This window comes from Lethenteron reissneri, chromosome 14 (genome assembly GCF_015708825.2).
Source record: "Lethenteron reissneri isolate LAM-NWPU_2019-01 chromosome 14, ASM1570882v1, whole genome shotgun sequence".
Classification (NCBI taxonomy): domain Eukaryota; kingdom Metazoa; phylum Chordata; class Hyperoartia; order Petromyzontiformes; family Petromyzontidae; genus Lethenteron; species Lethenteron reissneri.
The window spans coordinates 13,198,281-13,221,745 of NC_083792.1; the positions used below are offsets into that span (position 1 = coordinate 13,198,281).

At 45.4% G+C, this 23,465-nt stretch overlaps 1 protein-coding gene across 2 annotated transcripts in view; it reads left to right on the plus strand.

Annotated features, from left to right (window-relative positions):
- LOC133342427 (1-phosphatidylinositol 4,5-bisphosphate phosphodiesterase beta-1-like) overlaps positions 1-22,223 on the plus strand; it is a 57,022-nt gene extending 34,799 nt beyond the window's left edge. For both annotated transcript variants that reach the window (XM_061551607.1, XM_061551608.1), the window contains 10 exons: positions 583-671; positions 906-1,047; positions 1,525-1,575; positions 2,062-2,278; positions 8,218-8,362; positions 10,334-10,410; positions 12,861-12,956; positions 14,436-14,493; positions 15,294-15,380; positions 16,698-22,223. In XM_061551607.1, coding sequence (XP_061407591.1) covers positions 583-671; positions 906-1,047; positions 1,525-1,575; positions 2,062-2,278; positions 8,218-8,362; positions 10,334-10,410; positions 12,861-12,956; positions 14,436-14,493; positions 15,294-15,380; positions 16,698-16,901 — 1,166 coding nt within the window. In that variant the 3' untranslated portion in view covers positions 16,902-22,223. The remainder of the gene's footprint in view (positions 1-582; positions 672-905; positions 1,048-1,524; positions 1,576-2,061; positions 2,279-8,217; positions 8,363-10,333; positions 10,411-12,860; positions 12,957-14,435; positions 14,494-15,293; positions 15,381-16,697) is intronic.
- The last annotated feature ends 1,242 nt before the right edge of the window (positions 22,224-23,465 follow it).

Below are 23,465 nucleotides of genomic sequence, written 5' to 3' on the forward strand. Positions count from 1 at the left end.
TTATGCACAGTGGTTGAAAAACATTGCCACTAATCCCGATGAGTTGAGCCTATTGTCCTGAGTATTTATTTTAGATAAATGCTACTTTGAATGTCCAAGAAGGGCATTGGAGTTCGCTCGTGGTGGTAACGGAAGTACGTACAATCTTGTAAATGGCTGGGGAGGAGTGGGGAGGACTATAGAAACACGTTCGATTTGGTGTGCCTTAAATTTACTTTAAACAATGCCATGAAATCTCACTGAAGATGAATGTGCCGAAATTGTAGCCTTAATTTTAAGTACTGCGAGGTGATTGAGTGGAAAGGTTCCCAAACATAGCAATGTGAGTTTAAACCTTGGCCAGCATGATCTCATCCGATCATCATAATGAGCACCACCTACTAAAGCTTTCCCTAAGGACAGACTGGTCCCTGCCAAATGAATGTGGAATTTCCATCATGGGTTGTCGACTTCCATCAGTGTAAATAATAATTGCACATCATTCAATTGAGCAAGGGGTGTCTGTAACTTAATTTCTGAATAGAATTCTGAAATTTCAAAAATAACCACGTGTGTCTTTATTCGTGTTATGTCTCTTTAAAGATATCATCAGCGGATTGTCCAACCCCATAATGTACCAGGGGTTGATGGAGCAGCGAGCCAAGCAGCTGGAATCTCTCACCATGGACGAGGTACGAATTTAAAAAGAATCTTCAAGGATGATCAGAGCGTTGAAATGGCTCTGCTGACTCCAGCCCGCTGTCTGGTTAAACCAAGCTCTCAAGTGCAGAAAGGATTTTAATTGTGAAATTAATCCATCGTTGCATGTCCCAATAGACATTTGTTTTATGACCATCATCATCATCATCAGGGTAGTCACTGCTGTATGTTAACGGTGAGCTTGTGATGGGCTCCGCGTGGAGCAGGACCAGGTGGATGGTCAGGCTGCACCGCAGACTCCTCAGACCCCGCAGCGGCCAAGCCCAGGCCCTCGGCCTGACCCTGTGGCCGCACCGCGGGACAAACACCGGGCCAGCATCACCAACCCGCCAGACTTGCTGGGCCTCGGTACGTGGCCACATCCACACTGCTGCCTCTTGAACACACGGAGCTCCTGCATTTATAACACACAGATGACTCATGTTATAGCTCCTTCCACTCAGACATAACAACCACATATAAAGATGTAAGAGCTACATTGCGATTGTATCAAAGTAATACAATACAAATGGAATAGGAGTCGGGCAAGGAAATACGCTCTCACAAAGGCTTTTCAAAGTCTTACTACACGGTGTTTTCTGAAGATTGGATTTGAGAGATGAAGGCATGAATATAAATGTAAACAATAGGAACGATCTAAGATTATTCTCACGACATCAACTGATATTCAGGCTTAAATTGCATCCAGTTTGAGGTTCTCACGTATACAATCTTGAGTAACTGAAAAAAGTAATGTTCATGGCCCACTAACGATAAATTGAATTTAAGTTGGAGTGGCCATTTCACTTTTGACAGCAATGTATTGTCCTGTGCGGGGTTTCACAGGCCTGTCCCCGAAAGTTGATAAGAGATGCAGCATTGATGAGCATTTTCAAGGTGAGTGTTCAGAGTCATTATACTTTGTCTTTACTGCATTCTCATGCATCCCACACTCTCCTCTGAAAGGGAGAGTCTTGGTCTAAGGCTTGTTTAAATGGAGGATAGGTATGCATGTGAGTTCATGGTTCATGCTGCGGGTCTATTTACCATAAACACTCGCGGTGGACATCACAGATCCTGTAACTTTATTCAAAAACTGGTAGATCATAGATGTCGGCGCCATTGTTCACAAATTTCCAAAACCTGAAAACATTTTGCCAATTATATAAATTGTAAAAACCGCATCACAACATCGCCCCCTACGGTAGATGATACCCAATTGCAGGGCATTACTGCAGACCCCTTGGTGTGGTGGTGTATGGACATTCTCCACTGGGCGGGGTTTACCTTGGCTAGGCTGTGAGGCGCTTTGAGACGCTGAGGTGTTCCTGCGAGTGCCACTGTGAATGAAAATCCTTTCGCGATGCTCGTGGCTTTTCACAGCGGACGTGCGCCTCGCAAGTCTGGACGACCTTAAGTGCAACAAGCTGCTCGCCAAGTTGTCCAAGCGGCACATGAAGGAGCTGCAGGATCTGCAGAAGAAGAACGGCAAGAAGGCGGCCGACCTCATCAAGGAGCAGTCGTCGCAATTGTCCGACATGCAGTCTGGCCTGCTCAGGCAGAGGGCGTCTTTTGAACGGAAACTCTTCAAGGGAAAGAGGTGAGGTGTCGGGTCGCGCAATCGCGATGGGTTTGGCACAGCCCCTAACCCTGCCCTGTATCGACAACCAGGGGCGGTTTCTTCATTAGGGCGATTGGGCGACGCACCACCAATGTCATTCAACCACAGAGTCACGCTAGCCGTCACTGTACCTCTGGATATAGTCCAATCAGCGTCATGCTACGTTCTGTGGAGTACCGCCTCTTTTTGGGCGATTTCCCTCCGGCTGAGAATCGCCCCGAGTGGTCCCATAGACTTACATTCAAATATGTTTTTTTTCGAACGGGGGGGCGCTGCAATGCATTCTCTATGGCTTCCGGGAGGGCTCGCACTAACGTGCTTACGTCATCATACGTAAGCACGTTTCATCCAACAAAATTATTTGTCGCCACCTAGTGGAATCTTTAATAAAAGAAACATGAGTGAATTGTATTTATAGTGAGTATAGAAACAAACAAGATGTATTGTAAGAGTCACTTTATTTTTCATTAATATTAAAGAAGTGAAGTTGCCTTTACATGCTTAAGCTGTTAATTTATCCTTTGCATGGGTGGACCTTATCCTTATCAATCATCCAGACATTTGCCCCCCCTGAGAGATTTTGCAGGAGCCGCCACTGCCGACAACGTCTGTTATCACTCTTCAGTAACAGGAGTTCGAGTTTATTTTGTTGAGCCAGGTGAGAGCTCTGCAGACCACGACAGTGTCATGTGAAAGAGTGAACCTGCCTCCAGAACGCACAGAGCTCCTGCCTCTAGAACTCACAGAGCTCCTGCCTCTAGAACACACAGAGCTCCTACCTCTAGAACGCACAGAGCTCCTGCCTCTATAACGCACAGAGCTCCTACCTCTATAACGCACAGAGCTCCTGCCTCTAGAACACACAGAGCTCCTACCTCTAGAACGCACAGAGCTCCTACCTCTAGAACTCAGAGCTTTTACTTCTGTCTGTCCACCACAGTTGCCACTGCTGTCCACCAGTCGGCGCTATTACACTACATATGTAACAAATCAAATAAGCTCAAACTCAATCCGCAATCTCACAACATCTCTTGTCTAAATCTCACCTGTCATTTCCCTAGTCGTTTATCTCTTCTGTACGTATTAATATGTATGTTGAACTTCTATTGCACCATACATAGCCAACCATGTTAATCCTCGGTGTAGGGGAAGGACAACAAACTAAACACAAAAAGCAGTTCTAAAGAAATTAGTTTTCAATCTAGATTTAGAAGTGCATAGGTTCAGTGGCTTCCTAATATCGGAAGGAAGAGCTTCCAGACGATCGCAGAAGCGCATCCGAAAGCGAGTGCGACCCTGTAATGTATTCTGCCATCACAAATTGAAAGGATAGGGGGGCCACACAAAAAATGACTTCCGTGTCAGGACCCCCCAGTGGTCATGGCACCACCAATGGACCTCACTCGCACGGCCGTGTGTCTTCCGGAGCGCAGTGCGCTCATTGCAGAATTTCCCACCAGATGGTAGCACAGAGCTGCCGGGCAAATCTGTCCATTCCTGTGTTAATGCAGCTGCCAATTGTGTTCAAAACACACAAGCCAAGACAAATCTGCTGGAGGAGTTATTGCCATTATTAGTGCCCCCCCGCCCTCCCGCAAGGACCCCCTCGGAGGTTTATTGGAGTAGCACGTCACGCTGTGCTAATAATAAAAGTGGTATGTCAACAAAACACAATGGGCGCCCTGCAGGGGCTTCGGAATGATGAAGGAAATCTGTTGCCGCTTTTCACACAAACGACATCGCCGCTTTCCAGCGGCGTTGACAATTACCGCTTGCAGTGATGGTCACAGACTGCTCCGGTTGGATCATTAAGTGCTCGTTGTCCAATTTGCGGAAATTTGGATTAATTACCCTCTTTGGTTCCTTCCTAGTAAGCGGGCGAGGCATCTTGATGCTGTTCTTGTGTTGCCAACTAAAGCCGAGTGTACAAATACGCCCCCGGATGAAACGGTCGTGCCGATGGTAATTACGGTGACCTATTTATGAAAGTGTCGATGATGGGCAGTGACTTTATTATGATAATGGTTTGCACTTTTGGTTCATCATTCAGGGCTTCAGATGCATAATTGAAGAAATGAAAAAAAAGGGTTTCCTGAAGGGATATCCCTTCAAGTGATGATTTTATGCATACACTATGGACACATTTCCCCAAACCCTTCTGAAGAGAATTGTTAATTTCGTTAAACGAGTCATGAAGTAATATTTTAAATAACACTAGCTGTACTACCCGGCTTCGCCCGGGACTTGTATCTACCACGGCCGGCCGCCTTTGTCTCCCCAGTGGCGATGTTAATACGCTACAGTAGTAAAGTTACTCGTTTGAGGCAGAGTCGACCTAGGGGAGGTTCAAATAATCGTCACCGGTGGTGGCCGTGAGCGGGAATCGAACTGGGTTTGCCGGGTTGGTAGCGCAGCGTAGCGTTAAGCACTACACCCACCGCTCCTCACACACCACACACGCACAGACACACACACAGACACACACACAGACACACGCAGACACACACAGACAGAAACACACACACAGACAGCACGCTAACCACTACACTACCGCTCCCCACACACCACACACGCACACACACAGACACACACACAGACACACACACAGACACACACACACAGACACACACACACAGACACAGGCAGCACGCTAAGCACTACACTACCGTTCCCCCTACACAACACACGCGCGCGCGTCCATAGGTACACATACACGCGCTTGCTGCAGACACACACGACTTTCAGGGTGCATACGGCAGTAAACGACTGAAATAATAAAGCGGCAATGCTGTGTAAGGAACGCCTTAGACCCGCATTATACATTTGTGTAATGCGAGCGTAAACACACAAACACACACAAACACATACACAATACACACACACATACATGCAGACACACAGACAGACACATAACACACATACATACACACACATACAAACACAGAAACACATACACACACATACATAGACACACACATACATACACACAAACACATCCACAGACGTACATACACACATACATACAGGCACGCAGACATACACATAAACACATACAAAAAAACCCACATACATACACACACACATACATACACACAAACACATGCACACACATACATACACACATGCATACAGACACACAGACATACACATAAACACATACACACATACACATGACCCGGCTTCGCCCGGGACTTGGATCCACCACGGCGGCAAAACCGACATACATACACACACAGACATACACACAAACACATACACACACATACATACACACATGCATACAGACACACAGACATACACATAAACACATACACATGACCCGGCTTCGCCCGGGACTTGGATCTACCACGCCCAGCCGCCTTTGTCTCCCAAGTGCCGATGTTAATACGCCACACCAGTTACTCGTTTGAGGCTGAGTGGACCTAGGGGAGGTTCAAATAATTGTCACCGGTGGTGGCCGTGAGCGGGAATGGAACTGGGTTCGCCGGGTTGGTAGCGCAGCGTAGCGTTAAGCACTACACCCACCGCTCCTCACACACCACACACGCACAGACACACACACAGACACACGCAGACACACACAGACAGACACAGACAGGCACACACACACACAGACACACAGACAGCACGCTAAGCACTACACTACCGCTCCCCACACACCACACACGCACACACACAGACACACACACAGACACACGCAGACACACACAGACAGACACAGACAGACACACACACACACAGACACAGACAGCACGCTAAGCACTACACTACCGTTCCCCCTACACAACACACGCGCGCGCGTCCATAGGTACACATACACGCGCTTGCTGCAGACACACACGACTTTGAGGGTGCGTAAGGCAGTAAACGACTGGAATAATAAAGCGGCAATGCTGTGCGAGGAACGCCTTAGACCAGCAACACATTTGTGTAATGCGAGCGTAAACACACAAACACATACAAACACATACACACACATACATACAAAGACAAAGATCCCCCGTATAGCCTGAACAGACTGTAGGGGCAAGTGCTGTTAGCGAGCACCTATGAAGGCCGGAACGGTACACGAGGGGGTGGGTGGCCAGCACCACGCCCGACCGCCTTTGTCTCCCTAGTGGCGATGTTTACACACCGCACCAGGTACTCATTTAAGGCTGAGTCGACCTAGGGGAGGCCCAGGACCGGTTCAGATAATCGTCACTGGTGTTAGCCGTGAGCGGGAATCGAACCCGGGTCGCCAGGTTCATAGCGCAGCGCGCTAACCGCTACACTACCGCTCCCCACACACATACATACACACACATACACACAAACACATACACACAGACATACACATACACACAAACACACACATACATGCACACAAACACATACACAATACACACACACATACATGCAGACACAGACAGACACATAACACACATACATACACACACATACACACACATACATATACACACACATACATAGACACACACATACATACACACACACATACATACACACAAACACATGCACACACGTACATACACACATACATAGAGACACGCAGACATACACATAAAGACATAAAAAAACCCACATACATACACACACACATACACACAAACACATACATACACATACATACACACATACACACATACATAGAGACACACAGACATACACATAAACACAAACACACATACACATGACCCGGCTTCGCCCGGGACTTGGATCCACGATGCCCCGCCGCCTTTGTCTCCCCAGTGATGATGTTCACACACGACAGCAGTTACGCTTTTGAGGCTGAGTGGACCTAGGGGAGGGCCAGGTCCGTTTCAAATAATCGTCAGCGGTGGTGGGCGTGAGTTGGAATCGAACTGGGGTCGCTCAAGCAGCTTAATGACTGTTTGTACAAAGAACATATAAAGAATCGATTATAATAACCAGGCAAGAGTCCACATTATAGACTGCCAGTACACGCACTCAGCTTCATAAGCAGGCTAGAGTGTACATGATAGAGTGGCAGTACGCTCACCGAGCTTAATAAGCAGGCTACAGTGTACATGATAGACTGGCAGTACGCTCACCCAGCTTAATGAGTATTTGTACAGTGAACATTAAAGTAATCGATTGTTGGCGCGTTGGGTTTAATAGTAATATTAATAGCACACATTGTGGTGGGGGTGTAGTGAAGAGTAGGAAAAACTTTGATGAATTTACCTCAGAGTGGCGTGGTGGGTGTCGAGGCCTAGTAGCGTGCAAAGCCTGCGGCCTCGCCTAAAATTGTCGGCTTGGAAGAGGCAGGGTACGGGTGGCGTTCCTTCCCCCCCCCCTAGCGCTCCAACAATACTGTGTAATGGCTATTATTTAATTAAATACGGAGCTTATGAAAGTGGCGAAGGCGTGGCTAGCCGTTGGCAGGGGCAACCGCCGTCCAATGAAACTGCAGCCCTTGGCGAAGGCGTGGCTAGCCGTTGCCAGGTCCAATGAAAGCGGCGAAGGCGTGGCTAGCCGTTGCCAGGGGCAACCGCCGTCCAATGAAAGTGCGTATGGGCCAAAGTCCACACACACACACACAGACAGACATGAACGATTTTATATATATAGATACCAAAGTATGAAATTGCAATTAGTTTTGCATTACGTCTTGAAATATTCACTCACAAAAAAATGTAACTTTTTTCCACCTGTTGAAACGATGGTCAAATTATGTTAGTCAATCGGCAGGTTGCAAAGGGTGGGCCAAAGCGTGGGGGTAATCCCACCACTTCCACGACGTGTGGCCAGCATGCGTCAGGGTAAAACCCTCTCGAGGGGCTCTCTCGTGGGCTACCTGTAGTAGTGGAGGCCTTTTCACCAACAGTCGTGTGAGCAAGCAATTGCAGGGCTGCACCTGAACCTCTTATTGTGCGCGTGTGTGCGCGCTGCAGTGTGGATTGCAAGGAGCCATTCGTGGACTCGGAATTGAGCCGCTCCTTGACCGAAATGCGCAAAAAGCAGCAGGAGGATCTTGTGCTGCTGAGGCAGGAGCACTACGCCCAGGAGCTGCGCAAGAGGGGGCAACACAACGCACAGGTGGGCACGGGGCAGCAGGTCGAGGAGTGAGCGGTGTGCCACACGATGACAGAGGCTCCGGACTTCTCCACGTTGCGCCTGATGACTTCACTTGCAATCGCATTCGATGTATATGCGTGTACGTGGAACTTCTTTCGCGCTGTACGTAGCCAACTGTACCAATCGGAGGGGCTATATCCTTGTCTGTTGACATGTTAGCATAATAGTACACTCTGTATCTGTTTAATGTTTGTGTAACTTTAATGTAATCACACTATGATCAAATTTCGATTTAAAGCTTTCGTGACTGCAGGGATTCATCTTCTTGGTTCTTTCGGTAAAGTCACGTAGAAGGGAAATAATAAAATAATAAAAATAAAACGTAATAAAATAATTCTCACGACGTTTCGGCCACAACGCAAGCAGCCGTCTTCAGGTGAAGAACAGGTCTGTCGGAAAGACAGCGTCTGAATGAGCACCACCAGGCTTGGCAGCGTATATTTAAGACACTATGATCAGTTTAGAAATAATCTGATGAGCCAACGTATGCTGCAAGGAACTTATTGTTTCACATTGATTTATGTTTTTGGAATATTTTTCTATTTCTCATGTGTGACTGAGTTGCGTTTGCTCCAATTCCTATTCTCTTCGTTAGCTGTGCCTTGTTTTATTGGTTTGTTTTCAGTAATTTTGGTGACCCAGGGTCTCTCTTGCAAATGACACTCATCCTGGTCTCCTGAGTTCTCACCCGGTTAAATACAATTTAAAGGTGAAACTTGAAACACATTAAGTGGGCATGTAATGTGAATGCATCGGGGAATGGATGCAAGTTTGATTCTCACGCTCACGGCTTAATTGCAGCCTGGTTTTGTTTATCCGGCTTGGCCACCAGCAAAATATGTCAAGACCCACCACGCCACACCCAGTGTACCTTTTGTTATAGCTTTGCCTGCCGGTCATGTGCCTGTTGCAGTCTACCAGCGACTGATAACATATTCAGGGAAAAAATTATCCCTGCCGACACTCACGATGATGCACACATCAAATTGCGCGCTTATGAATTCGTTAATGACAATGTATGCAATGCACTTGCAAGCGAAGAACAAGGTTCTTTGGTGTGACGTAAACAACACAAAAGTAAAACCACAATAAGCAACATTCAATTCCATTCTTGCACACGGCGATACGTTTGGGCGCTAAATGCCAATGTCGAGGTCTGCTGGCCATGAGAGGGCTTCGGGAGAGAGTTCCGTGCGGTTTTGCTGTTCCTCCTCCTCCTCCGTTGAAGCAGCACGGGCAGCAGTGGCCTACTGCGTGTGGTCGATGTTTGGGTTGCAGGGCCACAATCGCACTGCCACGGCTTGTCATTGATTCTTCCATTTACGAAGGAGACGTGTGCATCGCCTGTTGTTGTTTTGGCAATATTAATGGTAGTTGGCATAGGGCACCCTTATCAGTATGTTCAATATAGCTAGGGAGTTACATGACTGTCTCCGTGAATTCCATATAACTTGGTGGAATTAGTATGGGCCTTACATTCACTGTCACGTATTTTACAAAGCGACATTTAACCTCTGTGGAACCCACGTAAACACCTGGAAAGGGAATTGCTAAAGCATCAAGGGCTACAACACCAACTTGTTTCATGAAGACGGGAACACTGCCTCTCTACGATTGAAAAACATCTCCGATTATATATATTTCCTCTTTAGGCCAGTGTTGTGGATGAATGTGTTGAATGTTGTGCTGTAATGTACGTGTGCGCCACTGCCAACCCGGCCTCCTTTCCTACAGATTAATGGCAGCATATTAAAGATGTAATTTTAGATTTGTTATCCGCACTGCCAACCCAGTATCAGCTGCTTTGTTTAACCTGCTCCGTGAAATGCTGAGGACGCACTTTGCTGTTGCCCACAATTTAAATTTATATCCGGTGTGTGTTTTTTTCATTTTTTTTTGCTAACCTCATTTCCCCCCCCCCTCTCTTTGTAGATGTATGAGAAGCTGCTGGAGCTGGCTCAGGAGAGCTACGCGAGCCTACAGAAGAAGCTGAAGGACGTGTGCGAGAAGTGAGCACGGCCGGAGAATCGTTCGCGCTGCGTAACCCGAGTGCCGCCATAGCACACTTGTCTCAACAACGTCCCTCGCTGTGCACAACCACATGTCGCACAACGATAGATTACATCTCTCTCACCAATGCATCTTCCGAGAATTAACCGGTGCACGTTGCCGCAGCTATTTATTTTGTTATTATTGAATATAATTTTAAGGGCAGTACGTGCACACGGTATGCACTTCTCTTTGCACCGATAAGCGCATGCTTGCAGTCGCACTGCGAGGCAGAAAGAGAAACTTATGGATGAGAGAACATATGCAGCTGCAGAGGCATGAGTTCGACTGTTAAGAAAAGGAAGTGGGCTTGGGGAATGACACGGAGGAGGGAAGCACACCCTAGAGGGACGTCCTCCTTGGAGATGGAGCTTTGAAATCAGCCCGTGTGGACGTGCAAGATGGCTTGTTGCATTGCAGGGCCACAAGAGATGGGGGCAGCTTGGAGAGGCCTTCATCTGTCAGTGAATCGATCATGATGGTGTTGATGATTCATGCGCACAGAGTGTTCACAGTTCCTTTAGCAAGAACCAGAAGAGTAATCTCGAGATGGTATCCCTTTTGTAACCTACCGCACATCTGCAAAGAATGAAGTGATCAAGCGGGCAGTAACCTATGCCCTGTCCTGGCCTGTATGACGATTAGGGTTGCAGTGTGCACATTTACAGACGAGCCATTGTCAAGTGAGATCATCGGTTAGTTACCTTCTCAAATCGCAGCCAGCGAGAGACCCAGAAGATGAAATGCAATCCGTTAAAGCACTAGCAAAGAGGCAAGTGATAGCGTTCTATCTGTCGGAAAGAGAAACGCAACCAGGCAGAAGAAACATAACCACACAAGCCAGTGAAAGTCTTCCGTTCAGCCGTGAAATGAAACGTAACGGAACAATCGGCAGGGCAGGACAACAATATAACATTGTACCTCTTTGTCACGGGGAGTGCATAGACATTTAAATTTTCTTCTGCTTACAGATGCATGATAAAACTAATACATAGTTGACCGTTCATGCTGTGTAGGTTGTCGTGGTTGTGCTGCTCGTTGTTTGGCGTGATGTCCGACGTTTCGCGACGCGTGCTGTGGAGCTCATTCATATCGAACTGAAGAAGCTCCCAGCGGCACGTGGGGCAAAACGTTGGACATTATGCCGAACAAGACCCGAAAACACATCGGAGAGCAAACGTATATCCCGTATATATATAAATAGAAAGAGTTGAGGATTTCTTATCACTGCCTGCGTGAAAAATAGCAAAGCTTTAATATGAATTTGTATTTATTTCAGATATCAGAGAGTGCATTCTCTTGTATTGTGTACACCGAAGTCTGGGATTTACTGCATTAAGTAATGTTTTTTACAGGATCAGAAATGAATTTTCCTGCTTCAGCTGCAAAAAATGTAGCATTCAGGAGCCTCCTTTTCCATTTTGTGCTTATTCCTGCAAAAATTCCATCTATTTGGCATTCCTTCTTTTAAACGCGTCCCGTGGGGATTCATTGATAGGGCGCGGAGCTCTGAAATGTCTATCGGGGGATTCATTAAACTCCACTTTATTTTGAAAAATGACCCGGTTCGGGTTTTCTAGAGAACCCGCGCCAGGTGTGGCCAACGCAGGTTATTCTAATGATGGATCGCCCTCCGCACATTTCACATTAAACTCCGTGGCTTCTTACCTGACGTGGCTGCGATGAAAAACTTGAAGCGACTCATTTTTCTACGTAAGGAGCAATTCAATCCCCCACCCACCCACCCACGCTGCCCCCCCCCTCGCCCCCCCGCAACCCACCACCCTGCGGGTCACTGCTGTGGCATGCACGTGCTCCTTGTCACCTCCCGTCAGGATGACGTCAGTGTAGAGAGCAAGCCCCATGCTCTTGCCAGATGCAGTCGCTCAGCTCGTCTTACGCCAATGAAAGCAAAGCGTGGTTTATCACCGTACAGGAATGTTAATCAGTGTTTGCGCTGAAATGTTGTCATCATGGCCCCCCCCACCTCCCCAACCTCCTTGTACAACATATATTCGTAATTGTCATTCATTAGACGATCATCAACATTATTCAACGTAAGCGTTATTATTTATTTATCCAATATGGTTAGGGTGGCTTGGCGAGAAAGTACCGTCTTCCAAAATAATTGGCCAGCCTGGAAGAGTCGGCCTATACCCCTCTGGAGGGTGTCTCTTGACTGAGCTCCTTCTCGTGGTGGCCCTTCCACCAGCAGTGGCGTTTGCAGGCAATTTCAGCGCCGTACCTTTACCTACCGTCTACCGACCACCTAAAGTGGTACACTTGGCCAGAAATTCATCGTTTACAACTCCGCACCACTCACTGGCGCGCGTGGTCAAGTCGCGGCAGATCGTCAGTTTTTTTCCCGTCATCGTCATTGATGTTGTCGCCCGTGCCCTCTGCGTCCCAGAGAGGAGAAGGACACGAGGAAGCAGATGGACACGGTTCGGCAGGAGCAGCTGGAGAACGCCTCTAAGGACGTGAAGGACAAGAAGGAGCTGGAGAGGTAGACTCGGGGGGATGTGACGACTGTGGGGCGCCTCGACGGCAAGGAGCCCCCCCCCCCCCTCGCCACGGCTCGCTGGGCTCGCACCTCTCCCGTGCAGGTCTAGAACGCGCACGGTAGAGGGCAGCACGCGTTGCCAGGCAGGTTGGACAAGTCTCACGGCCCTGCGGGGACTATTCCTGCGTTTGCTAACAAAAAATGCATAAGGCAAAGGATTGGCAATTATCAGATGCTTAATTGCCTAAGCAATTTAAAGCCGCTGAGATCACATCTCATAATCAATCATTCCAATTGCCCTGCTGCAGTCTGGTCAAGGGGACCCCCAATGGCAGCTCTCCCTGTGTGGCGAAGGTGTACGTTAGCACGGGCGCGCAAATGGCATAAGCCAGGCGATGTAGTTCAACAAAATTGTCAAGAGGTGAATTTAGTTTGAAGTGTCTCCATACTCAAATGAGCTTCTGTGGGTGCTCATCATATTGTTTGTCCTGATCCTTTGGGAGAAATTCTATATTGGTATGGCAGCGGCGAGTGTACAAGTGGACTGCTTTCATCACGAAATTGATGCACAATTGACGATAAACTTTTTTGATAAAAAAAATATATACTCAGCAGGTCCGTCAAATAACATTGTGGCCATAATGGGGGAAAGTATATATATATATAACAAGCGATGTTTTGGGCAGTGGCACTTCCTCATAGCATATAAATCAGAAGAGCCATTACCTGAAATATCACCTGTTTCTATGTTTCATTTTGGACATCACGGTGGCGAGATGTTAACTACCTCGTCTGGTATACAGGAGGTCGTGTGTTCGATCCCGACCGTGACGCTTGTATATTTGGAGTTTGCGTGTTCTCCCTGTGGTCGTGTGGAATTTTGTTTGGGACCTCCGGTTTTACTCTCCACGTGATAAGCCATTTCCTTGAGCTATCATCTGTGGTCAGGTTGCTTCTGAAAAAGAGCTCAGTGGGTCTTACCTGGTAAAATTAAAATAGTTAAGTTTAGTTTGTGGTTTTAAGACATTGCTATTGAAAAATGTGTGTTTTTTTTTTGTTAATTGCCAATGCAGCATTACCAAATTATTTGTTAATTTTTAAAAAATATTATTATTATATGCTTGTTTTCTTTTTAAAGCAGTGCTATTAACAAATGTGATTCACAGATATATTTTCTGCACATGTACACATTAATTAAACTCTTTAAATGGAGAATGGCAATAGGCTTTAGAACAAGTACTGGAATAAAATACTTCAAAATAGACTCTTTACACAAAGTTTAAAAACTTTTATTTTAATTTCTCACCGTCTAAAGTTACAAGTGCGTGTGCATGTTTATAACGGTGGAGTCCACATTACACACTTGGAATGTATAATTGCATTGACTGACTCTTCATGAGTTAACACCGATCGCTGGACGGTGGCAAATTCCTGGTGCTGTTCATATTCCCAGGTTTGCACAATAATGTCATTTCTTTACAGGCAAAAGAACCAGATCAATACCATGCACATACAGGACACAGTTGTCAAGGTTAAAACAGTAAGTGAGCATTTCCATTGCATGTAAAGGTTTTGTGTTAATGAACACTTGTAGGCTCCAAACTCACATACCAGCACATGTCCTGTGCTTCTGGTGAAATATGTTTTCTATTGCAGTAGTGGCTCACCTGTATTGTAAATAGAAATACAAACAAAAACAGACCTTTGTATTTAACTTCAGAATTATAATGACAGAAGACAGACACAAGTTGAACTATATCATAGGGCTCCGTCGAATAAAAAACACACGGAAGGGAACGAAAGAAGATCATAATTGCGCGGTGGGGAGAGTGGTGGCGCAGTGATTTGTGCTCTGTGCTTAGGAAGCCGGCGAACCTGAGTTTCATTACTTGTGACGACTAACATTCAGTGGCTAATACATTCCTAAGTGGTCCCCATCCACTACCCTGCACTGACCAGTGATTTTAAGTTCGACACAACAACAACTCCCATGACCGACACAATGTGGAGAGAGGGCCTTCATTCGACAGCGGCTTGACAAAGGGCTGTAAATTATCATGATTTTATCAGCAGCAGATGAGAAGTCCACTTCTTGGTTCCCAATGTAGCCAGACGGAGCAACTTTAATTGCACGCCCGCTATGTCCGCGTTGGACCAAAAAATATATTTTTTTTATTGCCTGAAACCTTTCCTGGAAAATTAAATGGAATGCTCCAGTAATTGTCATTATCCCTCGTGTCGTGAAGTGATGGAGAGTTCCATATATTTTCTTACACTTTTTGAAGTTTAAGTGTTTGGGTTCTTGAGCATTAATCGCTGTGACTGTGTTCATGCCTTTAGTTGCAGGATTCTCAAGAAAAGCGAAAGGAAAGGATTGCAAAAACGTACGAGCAACTCCTGAAGCAGATAAAGGACGAGGAGCAGACGGTATTTGGCCTCTCACGTTCCTCGTGATTCTGCTCTTTCCATTGAATGTCTCTTGCATTGCTCGTGAAGCCTTTAAAATATACTTCACTTATTTATTTCCTTCAATTTATCATTAAACCAACGGCTTGTGTTGTCACTCACGTTCTCATTGAGCAAATGACAAGAAGCGCATTTTTTTACTTTTGCATTTCGAGCGGTACTTTTGATTGCTCGCTGGTGCTGTTTTGCCTTGAGCGGCGAGATGTTAACTACCTCGCTTGGTATGCAGGAGGTCGTGGGTTCGATCCTGAACCTTGATGCCTGTGTATTTGGAGATGACATCTTCTCCCTGTGTTTGTGTAGATTTTTCTCCAGCTCCTCTGGGTTTTCCCTCCACATTTAGAAACATGGATTTAGAGTTTTTGGCTGCTATGCGTTTCCACATGATAAACCACTTCGTTGCGCTATCATTTGTGGCCAGGTCAATTCTGATAAAGAGTGGGCCTTACCTGGTGAAACACAGCTCATGTGTGAAATCCACCTTGAAGAGTTGTTGTTCAGTGGCTGTGATGTGGGAAGCTGCAATCCATAAATGTGCCTCATAAGAGATGGCTTCAATAAAAAAAAGTTTTCAATTTCACTTTTGAAATTCAGACTTAGCACATTTGCATTTTAAAACGTGTGCTGTATTACCTCTACATCGGTTGTAATTTTCCCATTGCTATGGCGATGTAGAGTTTCTCTTAATAATGAATAGAAAGGAGCATTTTGTTGATGATAGATGTTTATGAGTTCACCCACAGAAGATTGGCACCTCCCCTCCGATTAGCATAGTTGGCTATGCACGGTGCAAAAGACGTTCAACATGCTTACAACTCCTCGTCAACATATTTTGCAGGGTCACAATTTCAAGCAGAATGCCATCTCTAAGTGGTATGTAGCCAGGCATGATAGTTGAGTATCATTTCTTAACGCGATTCAGCACTTTGCAGGCATGGTTGATGTATCATGCAGATCTCAGCCATGTCCTGTTGAACTAGGAGATGCCCAGTTGGTGGTTAGACAGTAAGAGGGTTGATAACTTATCCCTTCCTGATTTCTGAGCGGTTTCCCCCCTCGTGTATGAGGGGTTTTTATTCTTCCAGATACTCTCATTTCCTCCCACATTGACAGTCGTTAAGGATATTGGCGAAACATCCCAAAGCCAAAGGCCCTTTTAAAATGGGTTTTGAGACTCAGAGCAAGGCTTTCCTGGCTAAATAAGGAACAATATTGTTATAAATAACACGAATAACAACCTCCCCATGATGTCCACCTCCCTTTCCTTCATTTCCCCAGCAACTGAAGTCCTTGCAGATAAAGTACGATGAGAAGTTGAAGCGGCTGCCCACGGAGATCAAGGACTACGTGGAGGGTGGCATGAAGGGGCAGCTCCCCCAGGAGCCGGAGTACTTCTTCCGCACAAACTCACGCAGCTCCTTCGAGTTTGGCTTCTCGGCGTCGGTCGACTGCGACGACGACTCGGTGGTCACGCAGTTCTGAGTTTGCCTCCGGCAGCTCTTGGCGGACCGCCCCCTGGGTGGCTCTCTACGCGTGCCACGTTCGCCAACGTGGCACCGAATGCTCGCCCAAAGAAAAAGAAAAAAGCGATCGCTGGTCTAGTTACGTACTCAACAGGACTTGAGGAAATAACCGCTATTTATGTACAGATTACTACTTATTAGGCACAGCGTCCTTCGGAATGAGGAAAATGTTTTAATTTGGAGTTTGTTGCCAATGTCTTTTGAGTGGGGAAATTAACTTTTCTTGATTTATTTTTTCAAAAGAAGATTATAAATATTGTTGGTACTGCAAGTAGCTCGTTTTGCTCGAGTCTTTTAACGTCTGATCTCAGCCAGGCAGCCGTGCGTGATCTCGCTTGTGGAAATGTTTTGGCTAAAATTGGACAAGTGCTGGCGAACACTCGTGTCGCGCAATGCCGAGTCACCATGACAGGTCTGTGTGCGTTGTTGGGCTTTTCCTGCTGGTGTTTGACGCAATGGGTCAGCTGCACGTTATCTATGTTGTGGTGCGACACTAGATCCGCGTCCTAGGTGAGCGCACTAAATGAGTGGCGATAAACGTTTGGAATAACACCGTTCGTCATTGTGTATACTCGATAATTGCCGACTTATTGTTTTCAAGTTTAGGTTTTTTTTTTGTCTCCCTGGTACTGACATCCTCCTGAGGTTATTGCTGGCCTAAATAGGGATGGGAACGGGTCAAAAGAATGATTTTTGTGGGCATGTATTTAGAGGACTGGAACATGTCCATTATCCAGAGGTGAAAAAATTAATGTGGGAAATGCTTATCAGCTTTTGTGCGTGTGGGACTGTTTGAAGGAGTGGATTATGTGATCTCACTCTCTTGGGAAATTCACTCATGTCTAAAGGGTGAGACAGGACAGGATGGTACTAAAAGTGCTGCACCTTGATATACAACCGGTATCAACACTTGCTGTGGCTTACACTTTACTCAGCAAATAGGCAGTACATCATGACATGTGCAGGCATTATCCTTTATTTACTCAGATGAGGATTGTTTTTTTCTTTCATAGGAATGTAATTTACGGAACAGGGAAAAGGCACATTATTTAACTCGTCCGGTCAATTCAAGTGCCCGGTTATACTGCTTTCCATCGCAGCCTTATCTTCCTATCACGGCTGCCTACATCAAATGGCGATTACTCACTTTGCTTCTCTCGATGTCACCCATGGTTATTTCTTCCCGAACCCGTCTGCTAAGCCCACGCTCCCTTACCCAATGTGGTGGGAGCCATCTGTTCTAGCAGCAGTCACAGCTGCCCCCACAGTTTTATTTGATCCGTCCTCAGTCACGAGGCGCCTACTGTGAGATGCGGTCAATCATGGTCAAGTTTAAACAACTGCTTCTTTAATACCCGCTAAATGTATTGCCCCAGTGCCACGCAATGGCAAATCACCGTATAATTGATCTAACGCTCCACATTGGAACGTGTGCCTCCCACACTTTCCCTTCAGCCATAAACGGCAGTGTTCTCTTTCTGCCCACCAGGCGCACATGCACTGACACATGTTGTTAACCTGCCAGACAGTTCTGTTAACTGCTATTATTTAAATAATCAACGTTCACCTCTATGTTCATATTCATCATTAGAGTCCTGGGGGTTTTGGGGTCCTTCAGTCACCTTGTAAGACTCCGCCACGGTGTAATGATTCGCAAGCGAGACTTGGAATCCAGAGGTCGCCTGTCTGCTCTCCCTGTGCGACAACTAATGTAATGGGCACGTTTCTTAGTCTGCCCACCACAGAATTAGAAATAGATTCAACACATTTAGTCGACTGACAGGTCACGTGCGCTGGGGAAGGGTTTGGCAACTTCCTCGTCTTCCAAGACGCCAGCGTGGAAGAGTAGGCCAAAGTCCCGTCTGGAAGGGCACTTTGAAGATTCCTGTGGTGGGGACCCCCCCCCCCCCCTCTTCCACGAGCAACGAATTGCAGAACCCCTCCTTGCCTTTGGTCACCTGTAAAGCTTTGGGGCTGCAGTTGTGTTTTAATTTGTGGTATCGCTCGTGGAGCTAGTGAAGAGTGAAGGGATTGGCCGCTAGCTGAACAAGCCGTCCGTGTGTCGCGGTCTCAAACCTTTCACGAACTCCTTCACGGACACAGGGTGCCCGTCTGGCAAACCCTTTACAAGTTTCACACATTATTGCAGTTTGTCTATATTACAAAATTTAAGGCATTTACAATAAAAAAGGATTAGGTAGTTGAACTAAAACATGTTTACGATCATCTTTAAAAGTTCAGATAGGGAAATATGCCGTTTAATGTTTAATGATTTTGTTTATGATACTCAGAGGCAATTTGACCTGTTATATTTGATATAAATATACATTTACAGAGGTACACAATCAAAGAGAAATAACTCTTTCCCCCTTGATTTCAGAATTGTGAAGAGATTAATGCTGGTCAGGGTTTAGCACGTCATTTAGCATGGTACTGAAGTGGTCTTAAAAAATGGCATTGTCTTACATTGCGAGCAAATGCATCTCAATTACAATAGAAATATTCCAAAGAAATATTTTTACCCATTATATCATTTTGCATTGCACATTGTGAACAGATTGTAATCATTATTAGTTGGGTTTTCTGTTTATATTAAATTCAGCGTTGCAATTTTTGGTTTTTAAGTTGTCATAGCCTTTTTTTTTACAATTGTTGTTACAAAAATACTGCCAAGATTTGTTGAAATAATCAGTCATGTTTCTTTTAAAATCAGCCACAAACACATTGTGCATATCAGACGAGTGGAGTTCACATGAAGGCCTCGCAATACACAGCACAACCATTGCCGTTTAAGTCGTAGCTACGTTTTTAACTACAGCGAAGGAATCTGGGCACAGAACGTTCAATAATGGTTTCCGTGGTTACATAATAAACTTAGGGGATGATGGGAGTGGTAGAAGGGGCAATATTAAAACCCGTGCATACTGAAGGTGATGTGACGACGATCTGTTGTGAAATTACTGTCCCCGTTAAGGTGAAACGCTTGTCTGATATTCACAATGAGCAGTTTTCTTTTTAAAGCAAAATGTATTTACCCTGTCCTACAAAAAGCATTGCTTTAACAAATTGCCTCCATCGGGCCATTAAAAAAAAACAAAGTTACGGTGCTGATAGTAACGTTCAAACTATTGCGCAAGATGTGGTTGCATCAACGGCTGAGGCGATGGTGACACCCCGATCGTGGCAACGCACAATGTGATACGCCCGTCGAGGTGCCGCGTGGAGTCTTGCTCTATCCCCAAATGAAACAATCATTTTGCGTGTCGCGGATTTATCAGTAGATCCACAAGAGAGTCGACACCGACCGTATGGGCAGTCTAACAAATTAAAATGCCGCAGCTGCTCGAAATCCGCCTGCGGTTTGCCAGGTCTCGCTGCGTGTCGAGCGATCATTCTCCCGAGCTTGCGCCACCTCTACTGTGGGCATCTTGAGCCGGCGGAGATCCCTGCACCCCTGACGATGCCCGCAGTAGTGCGCGGTGAAAGCTCAAGAGGATAGATCCTCAACAGGCTGGGGAAATAAAACACTCTACCGTGTTTTGTCACTTTCTTGAAGAAACGTCCTCAAGCTAATGTGGAGCGCAAGCTCAAATGAAACATACGGTGTCTTACTGTAGATTTACGTACTTATTGTGATCATATAATGTCGACTTGGCTCACGAGCCAGAGGTTTCACGTTTCCTGCTTATAAACAGGGCATATAAATGTGTCTTAAACGTGGGGTGTTTCCTGCCTGGTGGTGGCTGGGTTGCTCTTGTGGTGTAGTGTGCGTGTGTGTGTGTGAGTAGGGACCTTCTTTCCCACGCTGCCTCAACTCACTCCGGCTTGACAAACTGCCGCGGGCATGTGCAGAATGTCATGTTGAGCAATAGCACTATCAACGGAGCACTGGACACACTATTGGAAGTGCATGAGTTCACATCTCAGAGTCAGGGGTTGACTCACCCTCGTCATCTGTTCGTGGTCAATAAAATGAGTAACACTTTGGGAAGTCTGCAGTCGTCCCACGGCGAAATTGGGTAACCACTGTATGAATGTGAAACTTCTGCCGCTGTTTCAGGGTCACCGTTGAAGATTACACTTTTTTGGAGGCGCATTTGCCGATAAACCCATTGGAATAAATACATAATACTTGAACAGTGGTTGTGCACAATTGGTTCCGATGCCAAATGTTCAATCGTTTGATATGTACCAAATTTGGCCAACTTCATTGAGTTATTGATATTCGGGGGTTGAACACGCGTCATGAAATCCACCTCTGTTACAGAATTTATCTTCATGAAGAGAATAATCGGACCTTCTCTGCACTTGAAAACCCCCTTCTAGCAGAGGTGTTGACATTTATTTCCACACCCTGACGTCTCAGGATTTTCAATATCCTGATCACAGCAGTCCGAGCAGAGAGAAATCCTGACTTGGGAATTTGTCAGCTGAAACCTGCCGACTCTTCTCCGGAAGCCTTGGATCTTGACGTTAACAGTCACACACTGTAAGCCTCGCTGCCCACTGAGTCCGGACAACTTTGGCCACCGATGCGTTAGTGGCAAGCTTCCCCCATTTGTTTGCCAACGGTAAATATCGATGCTGCGCTTTACTCGGTAGCTTGGCTCTCATGGGTGGCTAAACACATGCACGCGTGTCATGAGGCTCCAAATACAGCAAACGCTACTTTTGGCCATTTGTGTTAAATTCAGAATTCTGAATTTTAGTTATAATTCTTGCACTAAGGTGTTGGGTTTTTTTTCTCTTTCTCAAAATCTGTGTAAAAAAAAATCACTCCTTGGGAAATTAAAACATAATATACAATAGCATAATATTTTCTTTTGATTTATGCAGAGATTGAACCCCTCCCACCCCATTCGCAAGTCAAATTGCCAAAGTTGTCAGTCGAAGCAACTCCATTGTTGCGTGTGCATCTTGACAGTAGAAGATATGGTGGCTATTGCGTGCAAGTCTATCCTTGCGTTGTTACATCAGTGTTTCAGCTTTACCTGTGGGTACGAATCGTGTGCACTGTGCTCGTGTGTGGGGTTTTGTGGGCATATTGTAGATATAAGCGAGAGTTGTGTTTCTATTTGTAGCCACTTGGGTGGTCCAGGCGTACAGGTGTAGAAATATCTTTGTAGGGAATTTTAAGGTGTAAATGGTGTTCTTTTCATTTTGAAAGCTTTATTTAATATATTGTACCTTTTGCGTTGTCGTAACGGGTTTTATAGATCTATGCAACATGTATGTCACATTGTTCTGATCTCGTGGAATCAAATAAAAAAAATTTGTTGGACAGCATAATTGCGTATTTAAATGTAGATATATCTATTTCAGGGAGACAGGCTGGTTCGTTTATGAAACTTGCCTAGATACCATTATCTGAATGTTTATACACTTTTCTCCTTGTATTTCAAAGGAAACGTTGCGGGTGTTGTGTTACTTTCCAGAGCATCTTATCATTCAGAGAATACGGTTGTGGATTTTTTTGGACCACGGTGGCGAGATGTTAACTATCTTACCTTGTATACGGGAGGTCGTGGGTTCAATCCCGACCCTGACGCCTGTACATTTGGAGTTTGCATTTTCTACCTGTGGTCACGTGGATTTTTCTACGGGCCCTCCGGTTTTCCCTCCACTTAGAGTATTTGGTTGCTTCTGAAGAAGAGCTATGTAGCTCAGAGGGCCTTACCTGGTAAAATAAAAAAATAGTTTAATAGTTTATTTGCCTTCAAATGTGTGACACCATTTTTGTAGAGAGTCACTGTGTTTTTTATGATGCTCATTTATCCAGGGAAGTTTCACTGAGTCTCTACTTTTTCAGGAGGGCCCTTCACCATAGGGGGCGATGTTGTTCCTGTGTCTTCAAAATTAAGTAATTTTCAAGTTGACTTGAACCTTTCGTGACTGCAGGAATTTATATTCTTTGGGTCTTTCGGTAAAGCCACGTAGATAGAAATAAATAAATATATATCTACGTGGCTTTACAGAAATAATATAATTTTCAAGTTATTTGTCATCATCTTGATGTTTGGCCAATGCTAATTGCATTGTATGTGTTTTTAGCTATGGGTAAAAACCCATGCAGAACAGGACATCCACGATTACTACGGTTGGTTACGTACGGTGTGAAAGAAGTTCAACACACAATAACGACACAGAGAGACGCCCGAATCAGGAATCAACATCAGGACCTTCCTTTCTGCGAGGCAGAGCTGTTACCGTTGTGCCACCATGCTGCCCGGTAGTTATTTGTCTATCTTTATGATATATCACGTTTATTAGGGGTGTATGTTTTATATACATATTGTTTTGTGTAGCCATGATTGAATCAAAAGTATCATTCTGAACAAAATGGATCCAATCTATGATTCCACAATCAATCACAATTTTGTTATTCAATCCAATCGATCGGAATAGATTTCATTTTAGGCTCATAATATTTAAATCTTACAATAATAGCCTACAGTAGTAGATTAATGATTATACTGTGGAATAAAGAAATGGTAATGTTTACAATATCACCTGATCTGATCAT